Source organism: Juglans microcarpa x Juglans regia, chromosome 4D (genome assembly GCF_004785595.1).
Source record: "Juglans microcarpa x Juglans regia isolate MS1-56 chromosome 4D, Jm3101_v1.0, whole genome shotgun sequence".
In the NCBI taxonomy this organism is placed as follows: domain Eukaryota; kingdom Viridiplantae; phylum Streptophyta; class Magnoliopsida; order Fagales; family Juglandaceae; genus Juglans; species Juglans microcarpa x Juglans regia.
Window position 1 is genome coordinate 401,439 of NC_054600.1, and position 23,905 is coordinate 425,343.

At 37.4% G+C, this 23,905-nt stretch overlaps 2 protein-coding genes across 5 annotated transcripts; both read right to left on the bottom strand.

Annotated features, from left to right (window-relative positions):
- Positions 1–568: 568 nt before the first annotated feature.
- Positions 569–20,387, bottom strand: LOC121259119 (glutamate receptor 3.6-like). Its single transcript, XM_041160613.1, is given in 8 exon segments — positions 569–1,257; positions 1,594–1,877; positions 1,880–1,999; positions 2,101–2,132; positions 6,915–7,192; positions 7,323–8,662; positions 8,785–9,063; positions 20,383–20,387. Coding segments are annotated over 7 exon segments (2,712 nt in total). The 5' UTR covers positions 9,047–9,063; positions 20,383–20,387; the 3' UTR covers positions 569–861.
- On the bottom strand, positions 14,198–22,833 carry LOC121259117 (glutamate receptor 3.6-like). Of its 4 annotated transcripts, none has more exons than XM_041160611.1 (8): positions 18,638–19,116; positions 18,518–18,555; positions 17,798–18,070; positions 16,364–17,700; positions 15,989–16,266; positions 15,767–15,798; positions 15,249–15,655; positions 14,198–14,792 (listed from the first exon to the last, which is right to left on the bottom strand). In XM_041160611.1, exons 2-8 carry the CDS (start codon positions 18,519–18,521, stop codon positions 14,304–14,306), a joined length of 2,820 nt encoding a protein of 939 aa, XP_041016545.1. In that variant the 5' UTR covers positions 18,522–18,555; positions 18,638–19,116; the 3' UTR covers positions 14,198–14,303. The 4 variants fall into 4 exon arrangements, with proteins under 4 accessions (XP_041016545.1, XP_041016544.1, XP_041016546.1 ...); XM_041160610.1 differs by having other exon boundaries at positions 18,518–18,927; positions 19,062–19,083; XM_041160612.1 differs by lacking the exons at positions 18,518–18,555; positions 18,638–19,116 and adding an exon at positions 22,719–22,833 and having other exon boundaries at positions 17,798–18,073.
- Positions 22,834–23,905: the final 1,072 nt, after the last annotated feature.

Sequence of the window (23,905 nt, forward strand, 5' to 3'; positions counted from 1 at the left end):
CTAAACTTTAAGAGAATGAATAATACTAATTAACTAATGCCGGACATAATAGATATGAATTTTGACGGCTAGTTCCAACAAATGATTAACACAGAGAAGACAAGAGATTCGCCCAAAACACAGAGAAAACAATTCTGAATAATATTGATTAATAGTAAAATTTGAAATTATTTTATGAAACTCACAAGCCGAAGTTAAATAGCTACAAAATTTGAAATCATGAAGATTTTCTCAAAAATGGAAAAATCTAAATTATTGTATGAGAAATAAGTATATAAATAAATAAGAATCCTACAAAGAATTTGGCCAAAATCGAAATTAGAATTACTTCCAAAACTTAAAACCAAACTATCTCATCTCATATAATCATTACAACTTTCTCAAACTTCCACACAAAATATAATAAATAATTCAAATTTTTTAAATCTCAAAATAAAAATAATATTAAAAAATAATATTATAACAATATTTTATTAAATTTTTAACAAAATATCTTATCTCATCTCATCTGAATTGTGTAACCAAACGAGGCACTAACAAGGCACAAATGATCATCATAAACATATGATTTGATGGAAATAACTAATATTGTCCTAGTTCAGCCAAGGAAGAAATTAAGTTTTCTCGTTCATATTTGTACAAATTCATCTTATTAATGTAGTACTTGAACACAATCAACGTAAAATCTAAATCTAGATACCCCATATCAATTTGGGTTTGCACCGTTAACTAGGTTTCATATATAGCCGGTGTAAAAGTTATCAACACTAACAGATTGAGCTTATATATAAAACCTTTCATTATTTATAGATTCAAACTTAATTCATGCATGCATGCGCTCTTCATATTCTTTCAATATGATCAGTACCTTCTCTTGGATTCGCTTTTTCCTTCCTCTTCTATATCATGATGATGATCATGAACGTCCTCTTCTTTTTCTACCATAAATTTGAAAAATGAAGGAACGGGCCGTGAATTATTATCAGTAGGCGAGCTCCGGCGAGAAAGCCCCACATACTGGATAACCAACTTAATGATATACAAAAGCAAAGCAAGCAAGAAAGCTGAGCCACAAAGTAAAAAGAGGCCCCAGAAGCTTTTAAGCGGAAGGCGGTCCACGTCTTCCTTTGTACCTTCTGAGCTGCAAGCCTTTCCTGCAAGCCACTTGTCATGAATTTTTTGCAAGTCCCCATTCTCGGACAGTTTCAAGATGGCAGTTGACAGGTCAACGGCTAATGGCGAATCTCTTGGAAAGGCCTAATCAGTGATCAAATCAGATAAACAACAAATTAATTAGACCTCATTATTATCATATATAACTAAGCTGATAAGCATAATTAGTACTACTCATGTTAATTAAAATAACCAGTTGCTAGCTAACATATATATATGTGTGTGTGTGTGTGTGTGTGTGTGTGTGTGTGTGTGTGAGAGAGAGAGAGAGAGAGAGAGAGAGAGAGAGAGAGAGAGAATTAAGATGAAATATAAATTTATCATAACCAATTGATCATATAGTCTCAAAATAAAGAATATATAATTAATGACACATGCATGCATGCATGATCATCTATATATTTGCGCAATGATACTTACAAAACCCCATCCCAGTTTGGTGAACTCTTGACCTACTATACTAAATTCGCATCTGGTGGAGAGGAAGAGCTCCATGTATGCACGCATGTCAACAATGGCAGCGACTCCACCATTCTTGGGACCATCCTTCAACGCTTTCTCATATTCTTCTTCAGAGTTTAGAGAAACAAGTCTGTTCTTTTGTATGTTGTACTCTTCGGTTAGATAGTTTTCAACAAACGTACCATGCTGGTAACCAATGGGATCGTTGCTTGTAATTAAACTTTCAATCCCTTTGATGGGGAAGAAAGCTTTTCCACTGTAAGGATTGAAGTCAGACTTGCAGTATAACTCGAATTCAGTATTAGAACAGCAGAGAGCCATATGATAAGCACAAAGCGACCAAGGGTGCTTTCAACCTTTTCTCCTATTAATCATATATATAATTGAGGAACATTAATTAATTTTGAATTCATTTCTAGTAAAAGTTAATGAACAATAAGTGCATGGATGGAGCATTTTACTTACTATGAGCAAAAAACAATGTTGAGAAGCTAAACCTGCAAAATGAATCACGAAATTATAGCAATTAGGCCGAGGATCATGATTATTATTGACAGAATCTTTCCATATTAAGAGCCCAAAATCAGCAATTCCTTGATTTTTGTAATTGTTCCATATTTTTTGTAATTAGCATATCATTTCCTTACATGCAGAGTTTCCATATAGAATCTAGACTAGTGTAGCTATATATATGTAACGACCCTTAGTGTAAAATTCAGATCATTTAAATGAAAAGTTTGAACATTTTCTATATTTGACATGGTATCATCCTAACCGATCCTTTCTCCATGGCTTCTTCCTCCGACCCTCCTTCCTCCAACCCTTCTTCCTTCCCTTACCTTCTTCACCCTTCAGATTCTCCTAGTCTTATTCTAGTATCTGCTCTTCTTACAGGAGACAACTTTTCCAAATGGCAAAAAGCCATGACCTGAGCTCTCAACTCCAAGAACAAACTCAGCTTTGTTGATGGCTCTCTTTCCCCACCCGACACCAACTCAACAAATTATACTCAATAGAATCAAATCAAGGACATGGTCCTTACCTGGCTTCGAAACTCTATTAGCCCCTCCATAGTAAATTCCCTTGAATTTCACACCAATCCTTGCGAGGTATGGCTCGACCTGTAATCCCATTTCTGCCATGAGAACAATGCTCGTATCTACCACCTCAAACGTGAACTATCTTCCCTGTACCAAACCACCCATTCTATTCACGAGTACTACAACCAAATTAAACAAATTTGGGATGAACTCAACCATTTACAAAAGAGCAATGATCTCAAAGACTTCCAACAGCAAGCCGAGGATGAACAGGTTAACAAGTTCTTGCTTGGCCTCAACGATTCCTTCTCCCAACTAAGAACACAAATTTTGGCCATGGATCCCCTTCCTCCCATCACCAAAATTTTTCTCTTCTGTTTCAAGAAGAGCAGCAACGCCTACTTTAGATTCGGCCACCACCAGACCTCCCAGTCTTCGCCACTCATTCCACCAAACCTCCCATTTGCTGCTCGGAGTGTGGCAAACTAGGCCACTCGCGTGACTGCTGCTGGCGGATTGTGGGATACCCACCAGGTCGTGATGCACGGAATCATCCCAAGCCCTCTCTCCTCGGTAAACCTCCCTCCACTCTCTCACCGGTGGTCAACCAAGCATCCCTTTCCTCCTCCTCCTCGTCGCTGCTCGGCCTGTCTTCAGAAATGTACCAGAAGCTTCAAGATCTGCTTAGTCTGAAACCCTCCTCAGCCAATTTTGTGGGTAATATCTCTACCTCTCCCTCTTTTGATAACAACTGTGCATGTGTCGTGGACAATGCCAGTGATCACATGTGCCACGATCAAAGCTTCTTCACCGAGTTGGTGCCTCCTTCCCATGAGCAACTTGTGAGATTACCCACTCACCACACTTTTCCAATTGAATGTGTCGGCACCTGCTATTTGACCGAAACCCTTCTATTGCACAAAGTCTATCATGTCCCTCAATTCCAATTTAATCTTCTCTTCGTCCCTCAGCTTACTACTAATAATTCTTGTATTGTCTCTTTCTCTTCTACCAATTGTTTTTTTCAAGACCCACACTCGACGTGGCTGATTGAAGTGGGTGAGTTTTGCAATGGGCTTTATCTGTATTGACCCCAACCCATTATGGCTCTCTCCATACAAAATGCTGCTAATAAAGTCTTATAGCACCAACGCCTAGGTCATACTTCCCGTTTAAATATTTCTAGTCTTTTCAATAATCCTTATGTTCTTTCTGATTGTGATGTTTGTGCTCGTTCTAAGCACATTAGACTTCATTTTTCTTCTCAAGTTAATAAAAGTAAATTTTGTTTTTAATCACATTTTTTGCGATATATGGGGTGAATATCATATTTCTTCACTTTGTGGTGCTCATTATTTTCTTACCATAGTTAATGATTTTTCACGTACTACTTGGATCTATCTCATGTGTTACAAATCTGAAGCTTACACTCATCTCATGCATTTTTTTGCACTTATCCAAAATCATTTCAATATCATGATTAAAATAATTAGAACGAACTGATAATGGACAAGAATTTCTTTCCCACAAATTTCAAAACTACCTCCATGATCACAGTATCATTCATGAACATACTTGTATTGAAACTTCACAACAAAATGGCATTGTGGAACGTAAACATTGGCATTTCTTGAATGTTGCTCGTAGTCTCCATTTTCAAGCTCACTTACCTTTGACTTTTTGGGGTGAATGTGTCCTCACTGCTGCTTACCTTATCAACCGTACCCCAAGTCGTATTCTCGATAATAAATCCCCCTTTTAAATTCTCTTCAATATTCCACCCACCTATGATCATCTTCGCGTGTTCGGCTGTCTCTATTATGCTCAAACCCTCCATGCTTTCCGTGACAAATTTTCTCCTCGCACCTCTAAATGTGTCTTTCTTGGCTACCCTATCAATCATAAAGTCTACAAGCTTTATAATCTAGACACCCAAGTCACCTTCTATTCATGAGATGTTACCTTCCATGAACACCAATTTCCATTTCAAGACATTCTTGACATTTCTCATACATCTACACCCGTCATACATTTCCCTGTCCCTGAGCCTATCTTACCATCCACTTCTCACACTCCTTCCATTAATACCCCCGATCCACCTCCCCCTCCCACTTCCTTTCGTCCTCGTCGCACCACTACTCGACCCGCATATCTCCAAGATTATGTCTGCCTGACCCTACACACAGAGCTCACAACATCCTCACCTATTGCACAGACCTCAGGTACTGCTCATCTCTAATCTGTTTTTCTTTCTTATTCTCGTTTCTCACCTTCGCACCTTAATTTTTTAACTGCTCTCACTACTTCTGTTAAACCTTCCTGCTATTCCACTGCCTTTCGCCATTCCCACTGGCGTGAAGCTATGTCTGCTAGACTCAGTGCCCTTGAGGCTAATTCCACCTAGACTCTTGAGCCACTACCTCTTGCTAAGAAACCCATTGGCTGCAAATGGGTATTTAAAATGAAGCTTAAGGCCAATGGTTTCGTCGAAAGATACAAAGCACGGCTAGTTGCCAAAGGCTATACCCAAGTTGAAGGCCTTGACTATCATGAGACCTTTGCTCCTGTTGCCAAAATGACTACAATTCAGTGTCTATTGGCTGCTGCTGCTACTCAACAATGGATCATCCATCAACTTGATGTCAACAATGCATTCTTGCAAGGTGATCTTGATGAGGAAGTTTACATGACACCCCCTCCCGGTTGCTGTCCCAAAGGGGAGACCCGTGTCTGTCGTCTCCGTAAATCCCTCTACGGTCTCAAACAAGCCTCTCGCAACTAGTTTTTTAAACTAACTGCTATGCTTCTTGATGCAGGTTTTTCCCAATCTCAGGCAAATCATTCTTTATTCACCTTGGTCACTTCCACCAGTATTACTATTGTTCTTGTCTATGTTGATGACATTCTGGTTGCTGGCAATGCTCTCACCCATATTAAGATCTTCAAAGATGTTCTCTCTACACACTTCAAAACCAAATATCTTAGTCTTCTCAAATATTTTCTTGGTCTTGAAGTTGTTCGTTCACCTCAAGGCATATTTCTCAATCAACGAAAATATACTCTTGATATTCTATCTGATAGTGGACAAATTGGTGCCCAGAGCGCTCCCTTTCCCATGGAACAAAATTTGAAGCTCACCAACTATGATGGAACTCTCCTTCCAGATCCTTGTGCCTATCGATGACTCATAGGACGTCTCATTTATTTGACCATAACCCGCCCTGATCTTTTTTTTTGCAGTGAACATCCTCAGTCAGTTTATGTATGCTCCTTGAGCTCTTCACATGCAAGCCGCCACTCATGTTCTCCGATATATTAAAAGCAATCCAAGGCAAGACATTTTTTTCTCTTCCTCCAGCAGTTTACATATTACTGCTTACACTGATTCAGATTGGGCCAGCTATTCCACCACTCGTCGCTCCACCACAGGCTACTTCATCCAGCTCAGTTCTAGCCGTATTTCCTGCGTACAAAGAAACAGACAACAGTGGCACATTCTTCTACTGAAGCAAAATATCGTGCCATGGTCGTCACCACTTGCAAACTCACTTGGCTGAAACAGCTCCTCACTGATCTTAGTATTTCTCATCCCGAGCCTTTCAGCTTACATTATGACAATCAATCGGCTCTACACATCGCTCACAATCCTGTATTTCATGAAAGCACAAAACATATTGAGATTGATTGTCACCTCGTTCGTGACAAAATCCGATCAGGTCTCCTCACAGCTGTTCATACGTCCTCTCATGAGCAAGTCGCCAACATTTTCACCAAAACCTTAAGACGAGACCTCTTTCACCATTTTCTTTGCAAGTTGGGCATTACGGATCTCTATGCGCCAACTTGAGGGGGCGTATTAACAGAATCTTTTCATATTAGGAGCACAAAATCAGCAATTCCTTGATTCTTGTAATTGTTCCATATTTTTTGTAATTAGCATATCACTTCCTAGCATTCACAGTTTCCATATAGAATCTAGACTAGGGTAGCTATATATATGTAACGACCCTCAAGTGTAAAATTCAGATCATTTGAATGAAAAGTTTGAACATTTTATATTTGACAATTATTTAAGGACCAAGTAATTTATAAAGAGCCATCCAATTAGAGGGATATATCATATATAGTTTAAGATCAATATGAGTAGTACTTATCCTGCGTGCACCTGAAATCTAGTATTAGTGCATTCATATAAAAGCTGCTACTGATCTTAACATTCTTAGGGCGCGCGGGACTCACCATACAGTGGTGACAAATTGTTTTCTAGGATGGCCCTGGAACACATCATTTGACCTGCGCTCCAGAATCCAAATAACTGCTCCTACAACGAGGAAAAATATACCTGTGACACACCACATCATTACTGTAAATGGTCGCAGAAAAGCCCAAACACTAGAGTTCAACTTCTGAACTGGGGCCACTACGACTAGCCCAGATTCCACATATGGCTGTGTAAAATCCACTATCTTTGTCCGGTTCGTGGTAATTGTAATGTCGCCAACCACAGCGTCGAAGTCCTTGTATATATACACATACAATATAGATGATCAGGAAAACTAGTCATCGAGTTAATTAGAAAAGGAAATTAGCGTAATGCATAACAAAGTATCTTTTAAGTTTAATTAATTTGAAACTGATCATACTTACATCCGTTGTGATCTTGTACAGAAGATCCGTCTTTACTGGATTGCTATGCCCATCTCCGAATGGAATAAACTTGTAAGACAGTGCATAAGGTAATAATTCAACTGCAGCAAGGAATACATCAATGCAATACCCATGAAAGATGTCTGAGTTACCGACTCGGAAGACAAATTCATGGAAACTGACAAGGTTTGGTACTCCAACTCGCAGTTGCCTTCCGTTGCTTGAGAATACCCATCCACGAGGCTTTTGAGTTGTCTGTCCAGGCCATATTACTCCATAAAGATGATCGGAATTAGTTTTTATGTTTAGCTTTTCTGGAGGCACAACAGATAAACGATCGGAAGAATTGGACCAATAACCGATTGTCCTCATCCCTTTGCCAACGACATTGATGACTTCATAAGCAGGATGCATGAGATTCCCATTTGATGTGAACTTGATTTGGCCTGTTACTCCAGTTATGTTAACCTGCAAAATGCTATTAAGCAAATGATTCCCTTCATCAAAGATGCTCATATTATCAATATGCAAGTTCCCTCCACGAAACTCGCTTAAACTCGGATCATTTGAAAATGAAATGTTCTCCCTCTGATTTAAGAATGCGTCAAGAGCCTGCGCAAGAAGCATAACAGTGTCGTAGGCATAAAGACCATAACTATTTAGTCCAAAAAGACCATTATCCGGCTTTGCAGCAGTTAAGTTGCTCCATCTAGACACAAATTTCCTTTTGAGTTCTGAATCCGGAGTGTGCATACGCAACGTAAGAACCCCCTGCATCCTGTCCATTGCTTCAGAAGGGAGGGAAGACTCTGTGTCAAGTACCGTAGAGAGCCAATCAGTAGCTATCCACACATATCCACTTCCCATCATCCCCATATCCCATGCCGCATCAAGTACCTCTAGACCCCAAGTAGCATAAATATGGAGGACAATAACCCGAGACTCCATCAAAGCCACATTAACCAGTGTCTTGGTGATGTCTTCCCGGCTTAGTTTGGGGTTCAGAGGTGCTTTGTATGAGATTTTACAGCGATTATCAGCTAGCTTGTCCCCCAACGCAGCAACCCCATTCCTGCCATGATCATCATCAACATAGATTGCTATTACATCTCGCCATTCGTAGTAGCCTACAATATCTACTACTGCTGCCATCTGGAAGAGATCACTTTGAGTTGTTCGAACAAAGTAAGGGAACTGAAGTGAATTCAGAGTGGGGTCTGTTGCGGCAAAGGATAATAGAGGGACTTGGAGCTCATTCGCAATATGGGAAATTACATGAGCCATAACTGAGTGCTGGGGGCCAATTATAGCGACCGTGTCATTCTCCATAAACCGCAAAGCTGTAGAAGAAAATAAAAGAAAAATTCTGAATCAGATGCTCTGACAGCTTGTCTAAAAGAAATGAAAAATTATTAATAACAAACGCGCGCGCGAGAGATGCATGCTGAAGATCAGGAAGCACCCTCAACGATTCCCAGAAACCCGGTAGATAGTTTTGTATCCTGCATCGTAAGACTCAGCTTAATTCCATTAAGAACCGCTGGATTGGAATTCACATCTTCAACTGCAGTTTCTAATGCAACTTTTGCCACTTTGCCGATGGAAGAATTGAAGGACAAAATAGCTCCAATGTTAACAAAATCTGGCCTTGTAGAAGCAGTACTACTAGTACCAGTTCTAATAAAAAGCCAATTGCAGAAAAGCATTGCCAGAAGCCACAACATATTCCTGGTGGATTTCACTGTAGCATGCCAAGACACCAATTAAGCATCGATTTTAGCCATAAAGATGAAAACATGCGGCATATATATATATAATAAATTGGAGTACTGATCAATAACATGAACTTTAAATTGGAGTACTGATCAATAACATGAACTAAAGTTCATGTATATTATTATGATAACTGCATGATCATGAATAAGTTATAAATTAAACCCCACCGTTCATACACGTTCTGAAAATCTTGTACTCTTCCTTTCTTTTAATTTCCTTTTCATCAAACTCGCTAGCTAGCTTATAATAATATATATGAATGTAATAGAAAGTGGTAGCTAGCATAAATATCAATTGATCATCGCCAGTACTCCAATGAAATGGACAGTAATATTTAGTGGTTCGAATGTTGAAAATAAGTCCCTAGCTAGTGTTAAAAATATAATACGAATAATAAAATCTAATTCTTTCTATTGGCTTAAATTTTTAGGATAAGTAGTAATTTTACATAATATCAAAACCGAGATCCTAATTAAGTTCAAACTTTGACTTTACATTCTATTTATTTAATTAAATATTCTACATGTTGCACTACAAGAAAAATATGGAGTTCTGGCGATTTTTATAGTGTTGTAAAAAGAATCACCACAGTAGAGCAGATTTTGAGGTGAGTTTTCGATCGCCGCAGAATTTTGTTGAGAGAGCCGATTCAGTAGGAAGTAGACCCCTTATTTTAATTAGTTGCAGCAAATATAAGTGTTTTTGTAACGATTTATTTTGCCGGAAAAAGAAAACACATGTTGTAAAGCTCAAAATCGCTGTAATTAGGTCTAGGCGCCAAAACCTCTAAAAATCTTTTTTTTTTCCCCCAATTGGGTCTACTCACGAGAAAAGAAACTGGCCCACACGTGAGAATAAACATTAAAAATATAATACAGAATAATAAAATTTACATCTTTTTTATCAGTTTTAATTTTTTTAATAAGCAATGATTCCATAGTTAGCTAGCTTATATAAGATCTGAAACTCTAAAACCGATCGAAAGGCGACAGTCATGTACCGGCCGGCCGGAAAGAATTACAAGCGTGCATGCATGAACGAACAAAAGTTTTCATTATTTTTAAGAAATATTTCATCTTATTTTATTATTATAATTTTTTTAAATTCTCATATAAAATAAAAAAAAATAATTTAATTTTTTTAAATTCTAAAATAAAAATAATATTAAAAAATATATTTTAATAATATTTTATTCAACTTTTTAATTTTAATCTTAATTCATCTTTTCTTCTCTTTAAAAATAAACTAACCCTAAAATACAGTATTAATTAATTATTAATAGCAAGTACCTGGATTTGGCCTGTGGGGAATTAATATTGGTACGTAAGGAGTTGAAGAGCAAGGAAATCTACGAGGTGGCCGTCGATTCATAACACGCAAGACGAAGGCCGATGATGATCAATGGTGCCTGTTATGCTCGTACTATAACTTCTTCTGCACGCAATATTAATACCGGCAATAAATTAGCTAGCTGTTAGCTCATGGTCCTACACTCATGTAATCATGAATTTGCGTAATTGGCAGCTGGGCCCTATCAAATGTTCCTGTGGCTGTGCTTGGTTTATTTTGCATGATTGACAGTGCCACTATTATTAAGAGTGGTGGAGACGTTGCTGAAGGCATTTATATCGTGTATTCACTTATCTAGGTCTCATTTATTTTTAAAAAATATTTTTTTTATTTTATTATTATAATTTTTTTAAATTTTTATATAAAATAAAATAAATAATTTAATTTTTTTAAATTTTAAAATAAAAATAATATTAAAAAATATATTATAATAATATTTTATTTAATTTTTTAAATTTATATTTTAATTTATCTCATCATATCACATCTCATTTCTAAAAAACAAACGAACCTAAATGCTACGAAGGTCAAGGTCCTGAATCTCCTGATCTCCAAATTAATTACTCACATCTATATCAGTTTGCTTTCAATGCTTTTTTTGTCGATAGTCATGTGTATCTCCTGATCTCCAAATTAATTACTCACATCTATATCAGTTTGCTTTCAATGCTTTTTTTGTCGATAGTCATGTGTATGTGTACGTGTGTGGTTGGAACTAATTGGGGAGGTGTGGATAAGACTAGAGCTGCCTTTTAGCTCTAGTCTATTTGCGAAGACATTATTAATATAAATGGGGTAACTTTTAACCTGACGTTTCTTCTTTATCATGTATGAAACGTGACCATCAAACAAAAAATTAAAGCTACCGTCTTTATAAATTATCCGAATATTCGCAGGCCAGGAATAATTTAGATTCAATGATTTTCTTTTCTTTTTTTCTTAAAAAAATCCAATCATTGATAAACTGTTCTAATACAAGAATTGGAGACATTTTGGAGGCTCCTCCATGTCAACTACACATCCTGTTACGAGTGCTAAAACATTCTTTCCTAAGTTATGGGCAATTGAGTTGCCTTCTCTAAGCACATGCCTAAAGGTACAAGATTGAAACTGTGCCATTAACATTTTAATGTCTGATATGATCATCCCGAAGTAGTTGTCCTTTTGCTTCAGCTGTTAGATCTGCTTTACTACTAATTGAGAATCTCCTTCCATTATCACCTTTCTCATGCCCAATTCAAGTCCAAAGTGATTGCTTTCAGCGACTGTGGCTTCTGCTATTAGAGGGTTAGGAAGAGATCATGCTTGTTTCTTCCTCATAGTAGTCAAAAAATTGCTTTGTTCATCTCTAACAGTAACTCCTATTTCTATTTTACAAAGATTTTTATCTACTACCACATCTCAGTTGATCTTGCAAAAACTATGTGGCGGACATTCCCAAATAACGCTTCTTGTATTTGTAGTTAAACCCTGGTTGTGTTCTCTCAAGTTGGAAGCTGTTATGTATCGTCATTTGACTCACCCTATGTTCCACAATCTTAGAATCAATGAGAATATTCCTAAACACTAACTCATTCCTCCAGGTAAACAACATAAGGCATCTCTATGCTCTCACATCAGCATGTTTGGTTTCATCTTCTATGAAGGCTGTCTCTTCTTTATGTGTATTTGTTAGTTTGAAACTTTCCCATAAGCTACTCAATTCATTAGCCATACCTGCTACTAACCTGTCTATTGAACAATTCTGTGTTAATTTTGCAAACCCTACTCCACAACCTCACCCTTCAAGAGGAAAGGACTCTCACCTAACCCGTTAAGGAAAGGACCGGAAATAGCCAATTTTCCCTTTGGATTCAATGATTTATTTGGCTTTTTATCGTACCAATATTATTTCTTATCATTTAAATTTCAATTGTTAAATATTATCTTAAATATTATATTTATTTATAATCATGTATATTAGGGGTGAAAACCGACCCCTTCAATTAGGTTTTTTGACAAAACCGACACAAATCGATACTTGATTTTTGAGAGAGAAAACCGGTCGAAACCGATTACGGGGAGGAGAAACACCAGCCAAAACTGATGTTTCATTTCTCTAGCAATTCACAGTCAGATCTCAGACCGAGCATCGTCTGAGAGAGTACATAATATATATATATATAAAAAAAAAATAGTTTCTTTAGTCAGCCGGTTCAGCAGTTAGAACCAGGTTCGAACCGACGTCAAACCAGTCGATATCAATTTTCTCTATTTACTGCTGCATGTGAACCGGTTTTTCACTGGTTTCGGCCGCTTCTGAGCTCCGGCGGCCAGTTTGAGTCAATCTAGGTCTGTTTCTCGATTTTTTGTACAATCTTAATGTGTATATAATTTAGAGTACGAATTCCGAACTTAAAGTAAAAAAATGATGCATGCAACAAGCTGATCATTATATATAACCATTCATGATTAATTCAATAGCAACGAATCATGATCAGCAGATATAGCAAAACGTGGCCTGCATGCAGTACCTGATATGCTTTCATGGTGAGTTGTTGTGATCTATAATATTGGAAGAACAGAAATACCCAAGTGATCATCATCACCATCATCGGTTCCTAATAATTAAGGGATTAATCAACCAATCAATTAGCTAGGTGAAAACTAATGTACGTACGTACGTGTGATCGATGTTAAAATTGAAGGAAATTGACAAGAAATACTTACATAATATTGATCACCGCAATTAATTAATCCATCTCATCATCCGTTCTTTTATTTGCAAATGAGTAAAGTTAGCATGCCGCTTGCAACTTACTACTGCAAGTGACCGCTAGTGTAAAATTAATATTTTTTTATCTAATTTTTTTATTTATATTTTTTTATCATTTTTAAATATTTTAAAAAAATAACAAAAAAAAATATCTTAATACATTTAAAATTACTTCCTTAATCATTAATTAAAAAAAAAAAAGACAAACTGTCAAACTGAGCAGTATAATTGGGGACAGACTAGTTTTATTCTTTGCAAATTACCAAAATTATAAATTTGCAGCCTACATAAACCATTTACACCGATTACACGTACGCCGATCTGTTAATTAAGATCGATCTAACGTAAATTAGAGTGATGATCATCATGTGCCTGCATGCAATCCGTAGGCTAGCTAGATCAATTTGATCTTTTACTTTTGGGCTTAGACGTACGTGAGTCATGTGCGTAGAAGATAAGAGTAATAGTACTTGAGCTTATTAAAATGTAAAAACATAAAAATGCCAATTTAGCCACTTAGATAGATTGAGATGATTTTAGATAAAAGTTATAAATTAAATAAAATATTATTTTTTAATATTATTATTATTTTGAGACTTGAAAAAATTGAATTATTTATTATATATTATGCGAGAATTTAAAAAAATTGTATTGATATATGATGACATGAGATGAATTAAAATGATTACTAGATCTAAATTGTAAATGATAAATCATCTAGTGCAACGTCAGCTAGATAGAGGCTGCAGGTTGCATTTCTTTTTCTTTTACCGAGATTAATTGTGTGAACTCGCAACAATAAACAAGAAAAATATATAATTCAGGGCAATATTGCCCAATTAGCTGCACTCACATTATTATTATCTCCTACAAATGAAAATATTTTATAAATCTTTATTATTGATAAGCTTCATCTATACATATACATACATGTGTATATATATATATAGTTGCTACCATTAATATTATACGTACGTTTGATGATCACTCTATATAATAACATAATTAACATGAGCATTCATTAATTTATATATGAAAGTTCACGTCCGTGTCGTAGACTCGCAATTCGATGCAACTACGAGGCAGGCCTGCCATCGTAATCACACTACGTAGTGGACCTCATTCACATTGCCACTGCAAACAGAAGCATGATCAGAATCGTTTACAGATTCATCTAATTCACGCACTCTTGCATTTGAGACTATCTTCCTTGGCCTTCGCTTGGACCTGCTTTGTCCATCCTCTAATTCCATTCTATTATCATCCTCTTCTTTTTCTTTAACAAAAGCCAGAAATGATTGAATTGGTGCAGATTGCGATTGTGAGCTCTGTCCAGAACGCCTCATGTACTGGCGGACCATCTTGATGACATACAAAAGCAGAGCAAGCAGGCAAGCTGACCCACAGAGTAGAAAGAGTCCCCAGAAGCTTTTAAGCGGAAGGCGATCTACGTCTTGCTTTGCACCTTCTGAGCTGCAAGCTTTTCTTGTAAGCCACTTGTCATGAATATTTTGTAATTCCCCATTCTCAGACAGTTTCAAGATGGCTGTTGACAGGTCAACGGCCAGTGGCGACTCCCTTGGAAACGCCTATTCAATCAGAAATGTATATCAAATGTTGTATGCTATACATCTCTAATCAATCTCAAGTAAAGCAGTCCGAATCTAATTATATATATATATATATATATATATATATATATATATAAGTTCTGATCGCATAAGAATGCACTAATGTCTAGTGCCTTAAAAAGAATCATAGATGAGAAAGCAAAAGATGCAGAAGACATGATTTTGTCCTCAGCGTTGTTTCAAAGGTGTGATCATGCACAAATGCCCTTTCTATGTTTCATTTGGTTCGCATTCGTATACTGTTTGAAATCAAGCAAGCATTCCTGCTCTATGTTTTCAATGTGCCGCACGAGTAGCTCCATAAATGGTCAGTGAAAGAACCACACAAGCATTTCACAACAGGGGATATTTATCTTTTTATACTACCAAAGTCAGAAAAAAATTAATGAGATCGAAAGGAAAGATGATACTCACAAAACCCCACCCCATTTTGGTGAACTCTTGACCTACTATGCTAAACTCGCATCTGGTGGACAGGAAGAGCTCCATATATGCACGCATGTCAACAATTGCAGAGACCCCACCCTTCTGAGGACCATCCTTCAAGGCTCTCTCATATTCTTCTGCCGAGTTGAGAGGAACAAGTCTGGACTTCTGTATGTGGTACTCTTCTGTTAAATAACTGTCAATAAACGTACCATTCTGGTAACCAATGGGATCATTGCTTGTTGCTAAACTTTCGATCCCTTTGATGGGGGAAGAAAGCTGTTCCACCGTGAGGATTGAGGTCAGACTTGCAGTGTAACTTGAATTCAGTATGAGAACCGCAAATAGCCATATGAGAAGCACTAACCGACCAAGGGTGCTGTCAACCTTTTCTCCTATGTAAAGCAGGAAATTTATAAGGAGTAATATTGGAGTAAATTCTTGTGCTATAAGATGCTCTAAATCTGCAATTAATTAGCGAAGATAAGCTAGAAGATTTGACTTACTATGAGCAAAAAACAAGGTTGAAAAGCTAAACCTGCAAAGTGATGCCCGAGATAATTAGCAATTAGCGAGGGGATTAGATCAAGATTAAAGATCTATATATTGGGCCAAAATAAAGGAAATTAAAAATAAACAACAGTACTTGAGGATCTACGGAGCCAAAATGATGTTTTTAAAAAAAGCTGTAGTTATAGAAATTAATGTAATATTTGTTAGGCACTCACCATACGGTCGTGACAAATTGTTTTCTAGGACGACCCTGGAAATCATCATTTGTCCTGCGCTCCAGAACCCAAACAACTGCTCCAACAACAAGGAAAAATATACCTGTGACGGTCCACATCATCGGAGTAAATGGTCTCAGAAAAGCCCAAGCACTAGAGTTCAACTTCCGAACTGGGGCAACTACGACTAGCCCGGACTCGATGTATGGCTGTGTAAAATCCACTATCTTTGTCCGATTGGTGGTAATTGTAATGTCGCCAACTACAGCATCAAAGTCCTACGTACATGCAACATGAAAACCAGTGAACTAGGAGTATGAAAAAGGTAAAACTTTACCAAGTGTAATAAACTTCGAAACTGATCGTATAACTTACCCCCGTTGTGATCTTGTATAGAAGATCCGTCTTTATTGGATTGCTATGTCCATCTCCGAATGGAATAAACTTATAAGGCAGTGCATAAGGTAATAATTCAACTGCAGCAAGGAATACTTCAATGCAATACCCATGAAAGATGTCTGAGTTACCGACTCGGAAGACAAATTGACGGAAACTGACAAGGTTTGGTACTCCAACTCGCAGTTGCCTTCCGTTGCTTGAGAATACCCACCCACGAGGCTTTTGGGTTGTCTGTCCAGGCCATATCACACCATAAAGATGATCGGAAGGGGTTCCTGTGTTGAGCTTTTCTGGAGGCACAACAGATAAACGGGAAGAATTGGACCAATAACCGATTGTCCTCATCCCTTTGCCAACGACATTAATGACTTCATAAGCAGGATGCATGAGATTCCCATTTGAAGTGAACTTGATTTGGCCTGTTACTCCAGTTATGTTAACCTGCAAAATACTATTAAGCAAATGATTCCCTTCATCAAAGATGCTCATATTATCAAAATGCAAGTTCCCTCCACGAAACTCGCTTAAACTCGGATCATTTGAAAATGAAATGTTCTCCCTCTGATTTAAGAATGCGTCGAGTGCCTGCGCAAGAAGCATAACAGTGTCGTAGGCATAAAGACCATAACTATTTAGTCCAAAAAGACCATTGTCCGACTTTGCAGCAGTTAAGTTGCTCCATCTGGAAACAAATTTCCTTTTGAGTTCTGAATCCGGAGTGTGCATACGCAATGTAAGAACCCCCTGAATCCTGTCCATTGCTTCAGAAGGGAGGGAAGACTCTGTGTCAAGTACTGTAGAGAGCCAATCAGTAGCTATCCACACATATCCACTTCCCATCATCCCCATATCCCATGCCGCATCAAGCACCTCTAGACCCCAAGTAGCATAAATATGGAGGACAATAACCCGAGACTCAATCAAAGCCACCTTAACCAGTGTCTTGGTGATGTCTTCCCGGCTTAGTTTGGGGTTCAGAGGTGCTTTGTATGAGATTTTACAGCGATTATCAGCTAGCTTGTCCCCCAATGCAGCAACCCCATTCCTGCCATGATCATCATCAACATAGATTGCTATGACATCTTGCCATTCGTAGTATCGTACAATATCTGCAACTGTAGCCATTTGGAAGAGATCACTTTGCGTTGTTCGAACAAAGTAAGGGAACTGAAGTGAATTCAGAGTGGGGTCCGTTGCTGCAAAGGATAATAGTGGGACTTGGAGCTCATTCGCAATATGTGAAATTACATGAGCCATTACTGAGTGCTGGGGACCAATTATGGCCACTGTATCATTCTCCATGAACCGTAAAGCTGTAAAAGGAAAAAAAAAAAATTGTAGTCTATATAAGATTCTATAATTTGACTAGTGGAATTAACAAACGTGCAAGAGATTTTACAGAGGATGTACCCTCAACAATTCCGAGAAATCCGCCAGATGATTTTGAATCCTGCATCGCGAGTTTCAGCTTTGTTCCACTTAGAACAACTGGATTGGAGTTGACATCTTCTACTGCAGCTTCTAGCGCAACTTTTGCCACTTTGCCAATGGAAGAATTGAAGGACAAAATAGCCCCAATGTTGACAACATCGGGTCTTTTAGAAACACTAGTACCAGTGGTGATTAAAAGCCAATTGTAGAACAACATAAACAAAATCCACAATATATTCATGGTGGATTGCACTGCAAAGACACCAAACAACGTCCTAGTCATAAATGATGAAAATTAGAGGAGAAACACTACTACATACAGGCCCTGCTTCCTACCAAAATTATGTTAAAAAGGTACCGACACAGAAAACACAAATATATATATATATATATATATATATATATATAAATATGTATATATGTATTATATTATGGACATATGAGGCCATGAAAAAAACTAATGGAAACATGACTACTTGCTCTTTCAAGAATAGTACTTACCCCTGCACATGAGTTGTTTACAAGCTATGAAATTGAATGTTATTCTTATATATAAAAAAACCTATATAGACTTCAAAAGCCTAAGGCAAATACAATCATGCAGGTAGGGGCAGGGTGACTCACATGATTATAAGTCTATATCAGACGCGTTGGGTTGAGATTATACTCATGAAACACGGGGAAACAAGAACTCCGTACCCATTGATCTGGACGGCTGCCGGTGTGAATGAGGTTCCTGGCCATTAATTAAAAGGGAAGTTGACGTGGCATGTTATTTATTAAGAAATTTTGAAATTTCTGGGTCTGAAGCTCAGTAGCCATTTCTACGTCGTCTTGTCCAAAATTTTACCATAGATCACGCACAGCTCTACAACTCCCGACCCCCACAGTGCGAAGTCAGGCCTCCACAGTGCACCACCCACATCAGGTGACTCTCTCTCTCGACTTGAAATCTGACAAGAAAATGGATGCTACCTGGAGACTCGACATTGGAGGCGCATTGGCCATGCATGACGGCGAAGCATGATTGTGAAAAGGAGGGCGTTTAATTGGTGAGATGCACATTAATGTCCAGGGAGAAAGGGATGCGGCACCGTGGAGGATGCGATCTTAAGAGAAATCAGTGAGAAGATTTTTTAAATGTGAAACTAGTCGAGGGAGAGAGAATTACTAAATTCTTGAACAAAAATAAATAAATAAATAAAATGAAAACAATGGATTTAGCTCTTGTTTTTTGTTTCACCTTCATATGCTGGTTCATATGCTGGTGCTGAAGATAATGTGGTTTTGTACAAACCCAGAAAAGGCATTGACTGTCGCTCGAGCGAAGCTCAACCCATGAGTTCGCTGCACTCGACAATGCGCTCGGGCAAAACTCAACTCGTGAGTTCGCTCAAGTCTCGTTCGACAGTGAGCTAGAGCGAGATACAAACTCTAGTTTTCGCTCGAGCCAGCTAGACACTCTGCTCGAGCCAATGATCATTGGTTGTTCGCTAGAGGCGTGCTCAACACGCCGCTCGAGCGAAATACATATTTTTGTCAGATTAGAGTTTCCAGCGCCATTTACTATAAATATGTAAAATTTGACTTATTGTGTACGCTGTTTAGCATATTTTTCAGATAAAACAATAGTCAAATGAGTGCATATTTTGTGAGAGAGTGAAAGCCTTAGAGAGAGTGAGTTGAGATTGAGTGATTGTAATTTCTTTTGATTAATAAGATTTATGCAGCTCTGTGGACGTAAGCAAGTCGTCAAACCATTTAAATTGTGTGTTGTGTTTGCTTGATCGTGTGCTTGCTTTATTTGTTTGTCATCGTTGGTGTGAGTATGTTTTGAACAAGAACTGATATCAAAAGCCAATGTCAGATCTGAAGGAGAACGATGGTTGGAAACAAAATGAAAGCACCTAAGATTGAAAAGTTTAACGACATTGATTTTGGGTATTGGAAGATGCAAATCGAAGACTATATCTATAGAAAGAGGCTTCATCTTCCAATGTTAGGAAAGAAGCCAGAGAGCATGGATGATGTTGAGTGGACCCTGTTAGATTGACAGGTTCTAGAGATTGTTCGACTGACCTTGTCCAAAACAGTGACACACAATGTCAATAAGGAGAGAACCACGGCGAATCTCATGGAGGCTTTGTCAGGTATGTATGAAAAACTGTCGGCAAATAAAAAAATGCGCTAGATGAAGGCATTGTTCAATCTGAGGATCTTAGAAGGTATGCATATGGCCCAACACTTGAATGAATTTAATAAGATCATAAATTAATTGTCTTTTGTAGAGATTGAGTTTGATGATGAGATCAGAACGTTGATTTTGTTGGCATCGCTTAGTTGGGAGGTCATGAGGATGACTGTGAGTAGTTCAACCGACATGATGAAACTGAACTACGACGACATACGTGACGTGATCTTTGCTGAAGAGGTACATAGAAAAGACTCGAATGAATTCTTGGGTTCATGATTGGCCCTAAGTGTTGACAACTGGGACAGAGGACATGACAGGTCAAGCTCCAAGAGCAGGGGAAGAGTAAGACGAGATCTAGGCAGTAGATCACGTACTGGAGTTATGGCAAGGTATGCCACATCAAAAGAAACTGTAGGAATCAAGAAAGTTGCGAGGATGATGTTGTGAATATAGTGGCTGAAGAAATACATGATGCCCTAACTCTTGCAGTGCACAGTCTGATTGATGATTGAGTGTTGGGTTCAGGGGCTTCGTTCCATAGCACCTCACATCGAGAAATCATGCAAAACTATGTTGCTGGTGATCTTGGGAAGATGTACGTGGTTGGTGGAGAGGTATTGGATGTAGTGAGAGTGGATGATGTGCGCATCACGCTTCCAAGTAGAGGTGTGTGGACTTTACAACAAGTCAAACATGTTCCAAATCTGAAGAAAAATCTAATCTTTGTAAGACAGTTTGATGACAATGGTTATACAGTAGTATTCTCTGGAGGAGCTTGGGAGATACTAAGGGTGCGCTGGTCTTAGCACATGGTAAGAGATCTAAATCTTTGTATTTAATATCAATGTCTAGTGATATCCAGGGAAACATCGGTTCTAGACCAGATAGACCTAGTGCGGTGGGAGTTGTAAATCGCCTAGTAGATGTGCTAACTAAGGGCGATGTACGCAGAAGACTGAAGTCGGGCTCGACATCAGTTCATTTTCTGGCTTGAAGACAGAAGCTATGAGCTGCAAAGATGATAGGGTTTGGCTGGAAATAGTGGCTGGCATGTGGAGACCCAGTCTCCAAGTGGGAGATTGTTGGGGTAGAGACTAGTTTTGGAGCTGATAATTGAGAAACAAAGAGTTTGCTCGACTGTCACTCGACCTAGCGCCGCTCTAGCGAAGCTTAACCAGTGAGTTCGCTCGAGGTGCGCTCGACAGTGGGCTCGAGCGAAACTCAACCCATGAGTTCACTTGAGTCTCGCACGACAGTAGGCTCGAGTGAGACACAAGCCTTAGTGTTCACTTAAACTACGCTCGACACGCCGCTCAAGCGAAATATATATTTTTGCCAGATTAAGGTTTCCAGTGCCGTTTACTATAAATATGTAATATTTTACTTATTGTGTATGTTTTTAGCATATTTTTTAGAGAGAATAATAGTCAAGCAACTGCATATTGTGTGAGAGAGTAAAAACTCTAGAGAAAGTGAGTTGAGATTGAGTGATTGTAATCTCCTATAGTTAATAAGATTTTTGCAATTCTGTGGACGTAAGCAAGTTGCCGAACTACGTAAATTGTGTGTTGTGTTTGCTTGCTTTATTTGTTTGTCATCGTTGATGTGAGTGTGTTTTGCACAACACTGTGTGGGGGAAACTTGTGGATTAGAGAGAGAGGAAGGGAGGGAGAAGCTTACCTAACATGAACGGTGCATGGTGAAATCATTCTTATCTCAAAAATTTAAATTGATTAAAATAGATAGATTTAATTATTTTTATTATGTTCTTAACACTCTTCCTCATGTGTAGATTAGACTATTTATAATAGGTGATCCAACAAATCAAATATTTAACTAAATAAAATAAAATATTGAGTTAAGATTCAAATTTAAAAACTTTATTACTATATAAGAAGAAAGTAAAGGACCAATATTCTTATTTTTATTATAAGAAATCTCACTATATTACAGTCATTGGATATACTATTACAAGCAATAAATGAGTTGTGCAAGTAAGGAAGTATGAGAGGCTATACTCGGAAAGTATTCGTCAGAGATGATTTTTAGGAGATAATCTTTGTGCAACGGAGAAGAGAAGTGGTACCGTGATAATCTTGGTTAGGAAAGAATGTGCCGTTTGAAGACTGAGCCATCGTTTCTTCTCACGAAACTTTTTAGTCTATCTCATCTCATTTAATTATTATAATTTTTTAAATTTTTATACAAAATAATATAAATAATTCAAAATTTTCAAAATTCAAAACAAAAATAATATTTTTTAATTATATTTTATTTAATTTTTAACTTTCATTTCAACTTATTTTATCTACACAAATAAAAGAGAGTATCAGTAGGCAGAAGTTGCAGAAGTTCTAGCGGGTACTGGGCATATTTCTGGGCAAAATCGTGTACAATGGTGACAATGGAGGTAAATCCGTAGCAACACTATCATTCTCCTAATAAAAAGGCTACCATGTGAATTAGATTATTTTATATGATCCGTTGGTGATTAATAATTTTCAAGCGAAAGATAGATTACTCCGCACTGGAAAAATACAATATTATAATAACCTCTCTCGAAGGATAGTTGTTCCATCTGTTGGAGACCATGCATATTTTATGGAACAAATTAAAACTCACACCTTGGGGCTTACTCTTGTGGAAAAATCAAAAGTTGCAAGAAAAGAAAAGATCAAAAGTGGAATGAAAACTAATTAATTACCAACCTTGGAAAGATGCAGCTAGTAGTACTGAGCCTTCACTTGTTATGTGCAGTGCTGTTCAATGCTGCATGCGTAAGCTTGCATGGAGTTAGCCAGCAATGTCGTGTGTTTTAGATCTGATGGATGATCACATGCATACTTGGTATATTTGAATATATGGTTATTGTTTTGTTTTTTTGCAAGGTTTTATAAATATTAATTGGAGGACAGTTGTCATTGATCGATCATTTGGATTATTGAGAATAGCACCATTGATGGCTACTGTTTCTCCATCGCAATATTTTTGTAAATCACATGAGTACTAATGGGATTCATAATGACCTGCTGATATAGTCTCAGCTCCTTCCAACTTGATTTGCCATTCCACCATTTGTGGATAACCCACTAATTCTATGAAGGGATTTAGTGCTGAATGTCATCTTCTACAATCGGTTATTAAGAGATACATTGAGTATATCTTATAATATTTACTATCGCCAGTTTGAATTATGTAGAAAAAAGTTAAATACTCATGATAAACTTGTAATTCTATGACTTATAATATTATAGATGATCATGTATATATTTATCTGTCTTATATATATATCCTCTAGGCTTGAGAAGAAATTCTCTAAGAAAACACCTTAATACATTCATGTATATATAACTATGATTCAATCTAAAGGAATATTAGATAATCCTTGCAGAATATATATATATATAATTGACTTCTAGATAATTAATAAATCATATTCTAATTATAACGTCATGCTTTCGATCGAATTACTACTGCCATTCACTCATTGGGTAGCCTAAAAAGGCATATACTTTTTCTTTTTCTTTTTTTTTTTTTCTTTTTTTTTTTTTTTTTTTTTTTTTGTGCGCGTTGATCTGAAACTTCACCATCAACCATGCTAATGCGCTAACACACACATATATATATATATATATATATTATATATATATATGTACAGGAAGTGGGAGTATGTGTTGGATAATCACCATGTGTGGCACAGGAAAATTGAAAAGCCACTTAATAATTAGTGTCTCCTGAACATCATGACGTGCCTAGCTTGTTTGGGACTGCATCCTTTTACATATTTGAAAAAAGATCAGGCGTACTGCATCATATTTTATTATAAGTTGACGACCAAAAATAAGAATAGTGGGTGGGGGGTTTCATGTTTCATGTGTCAACTCTTTAAAGCT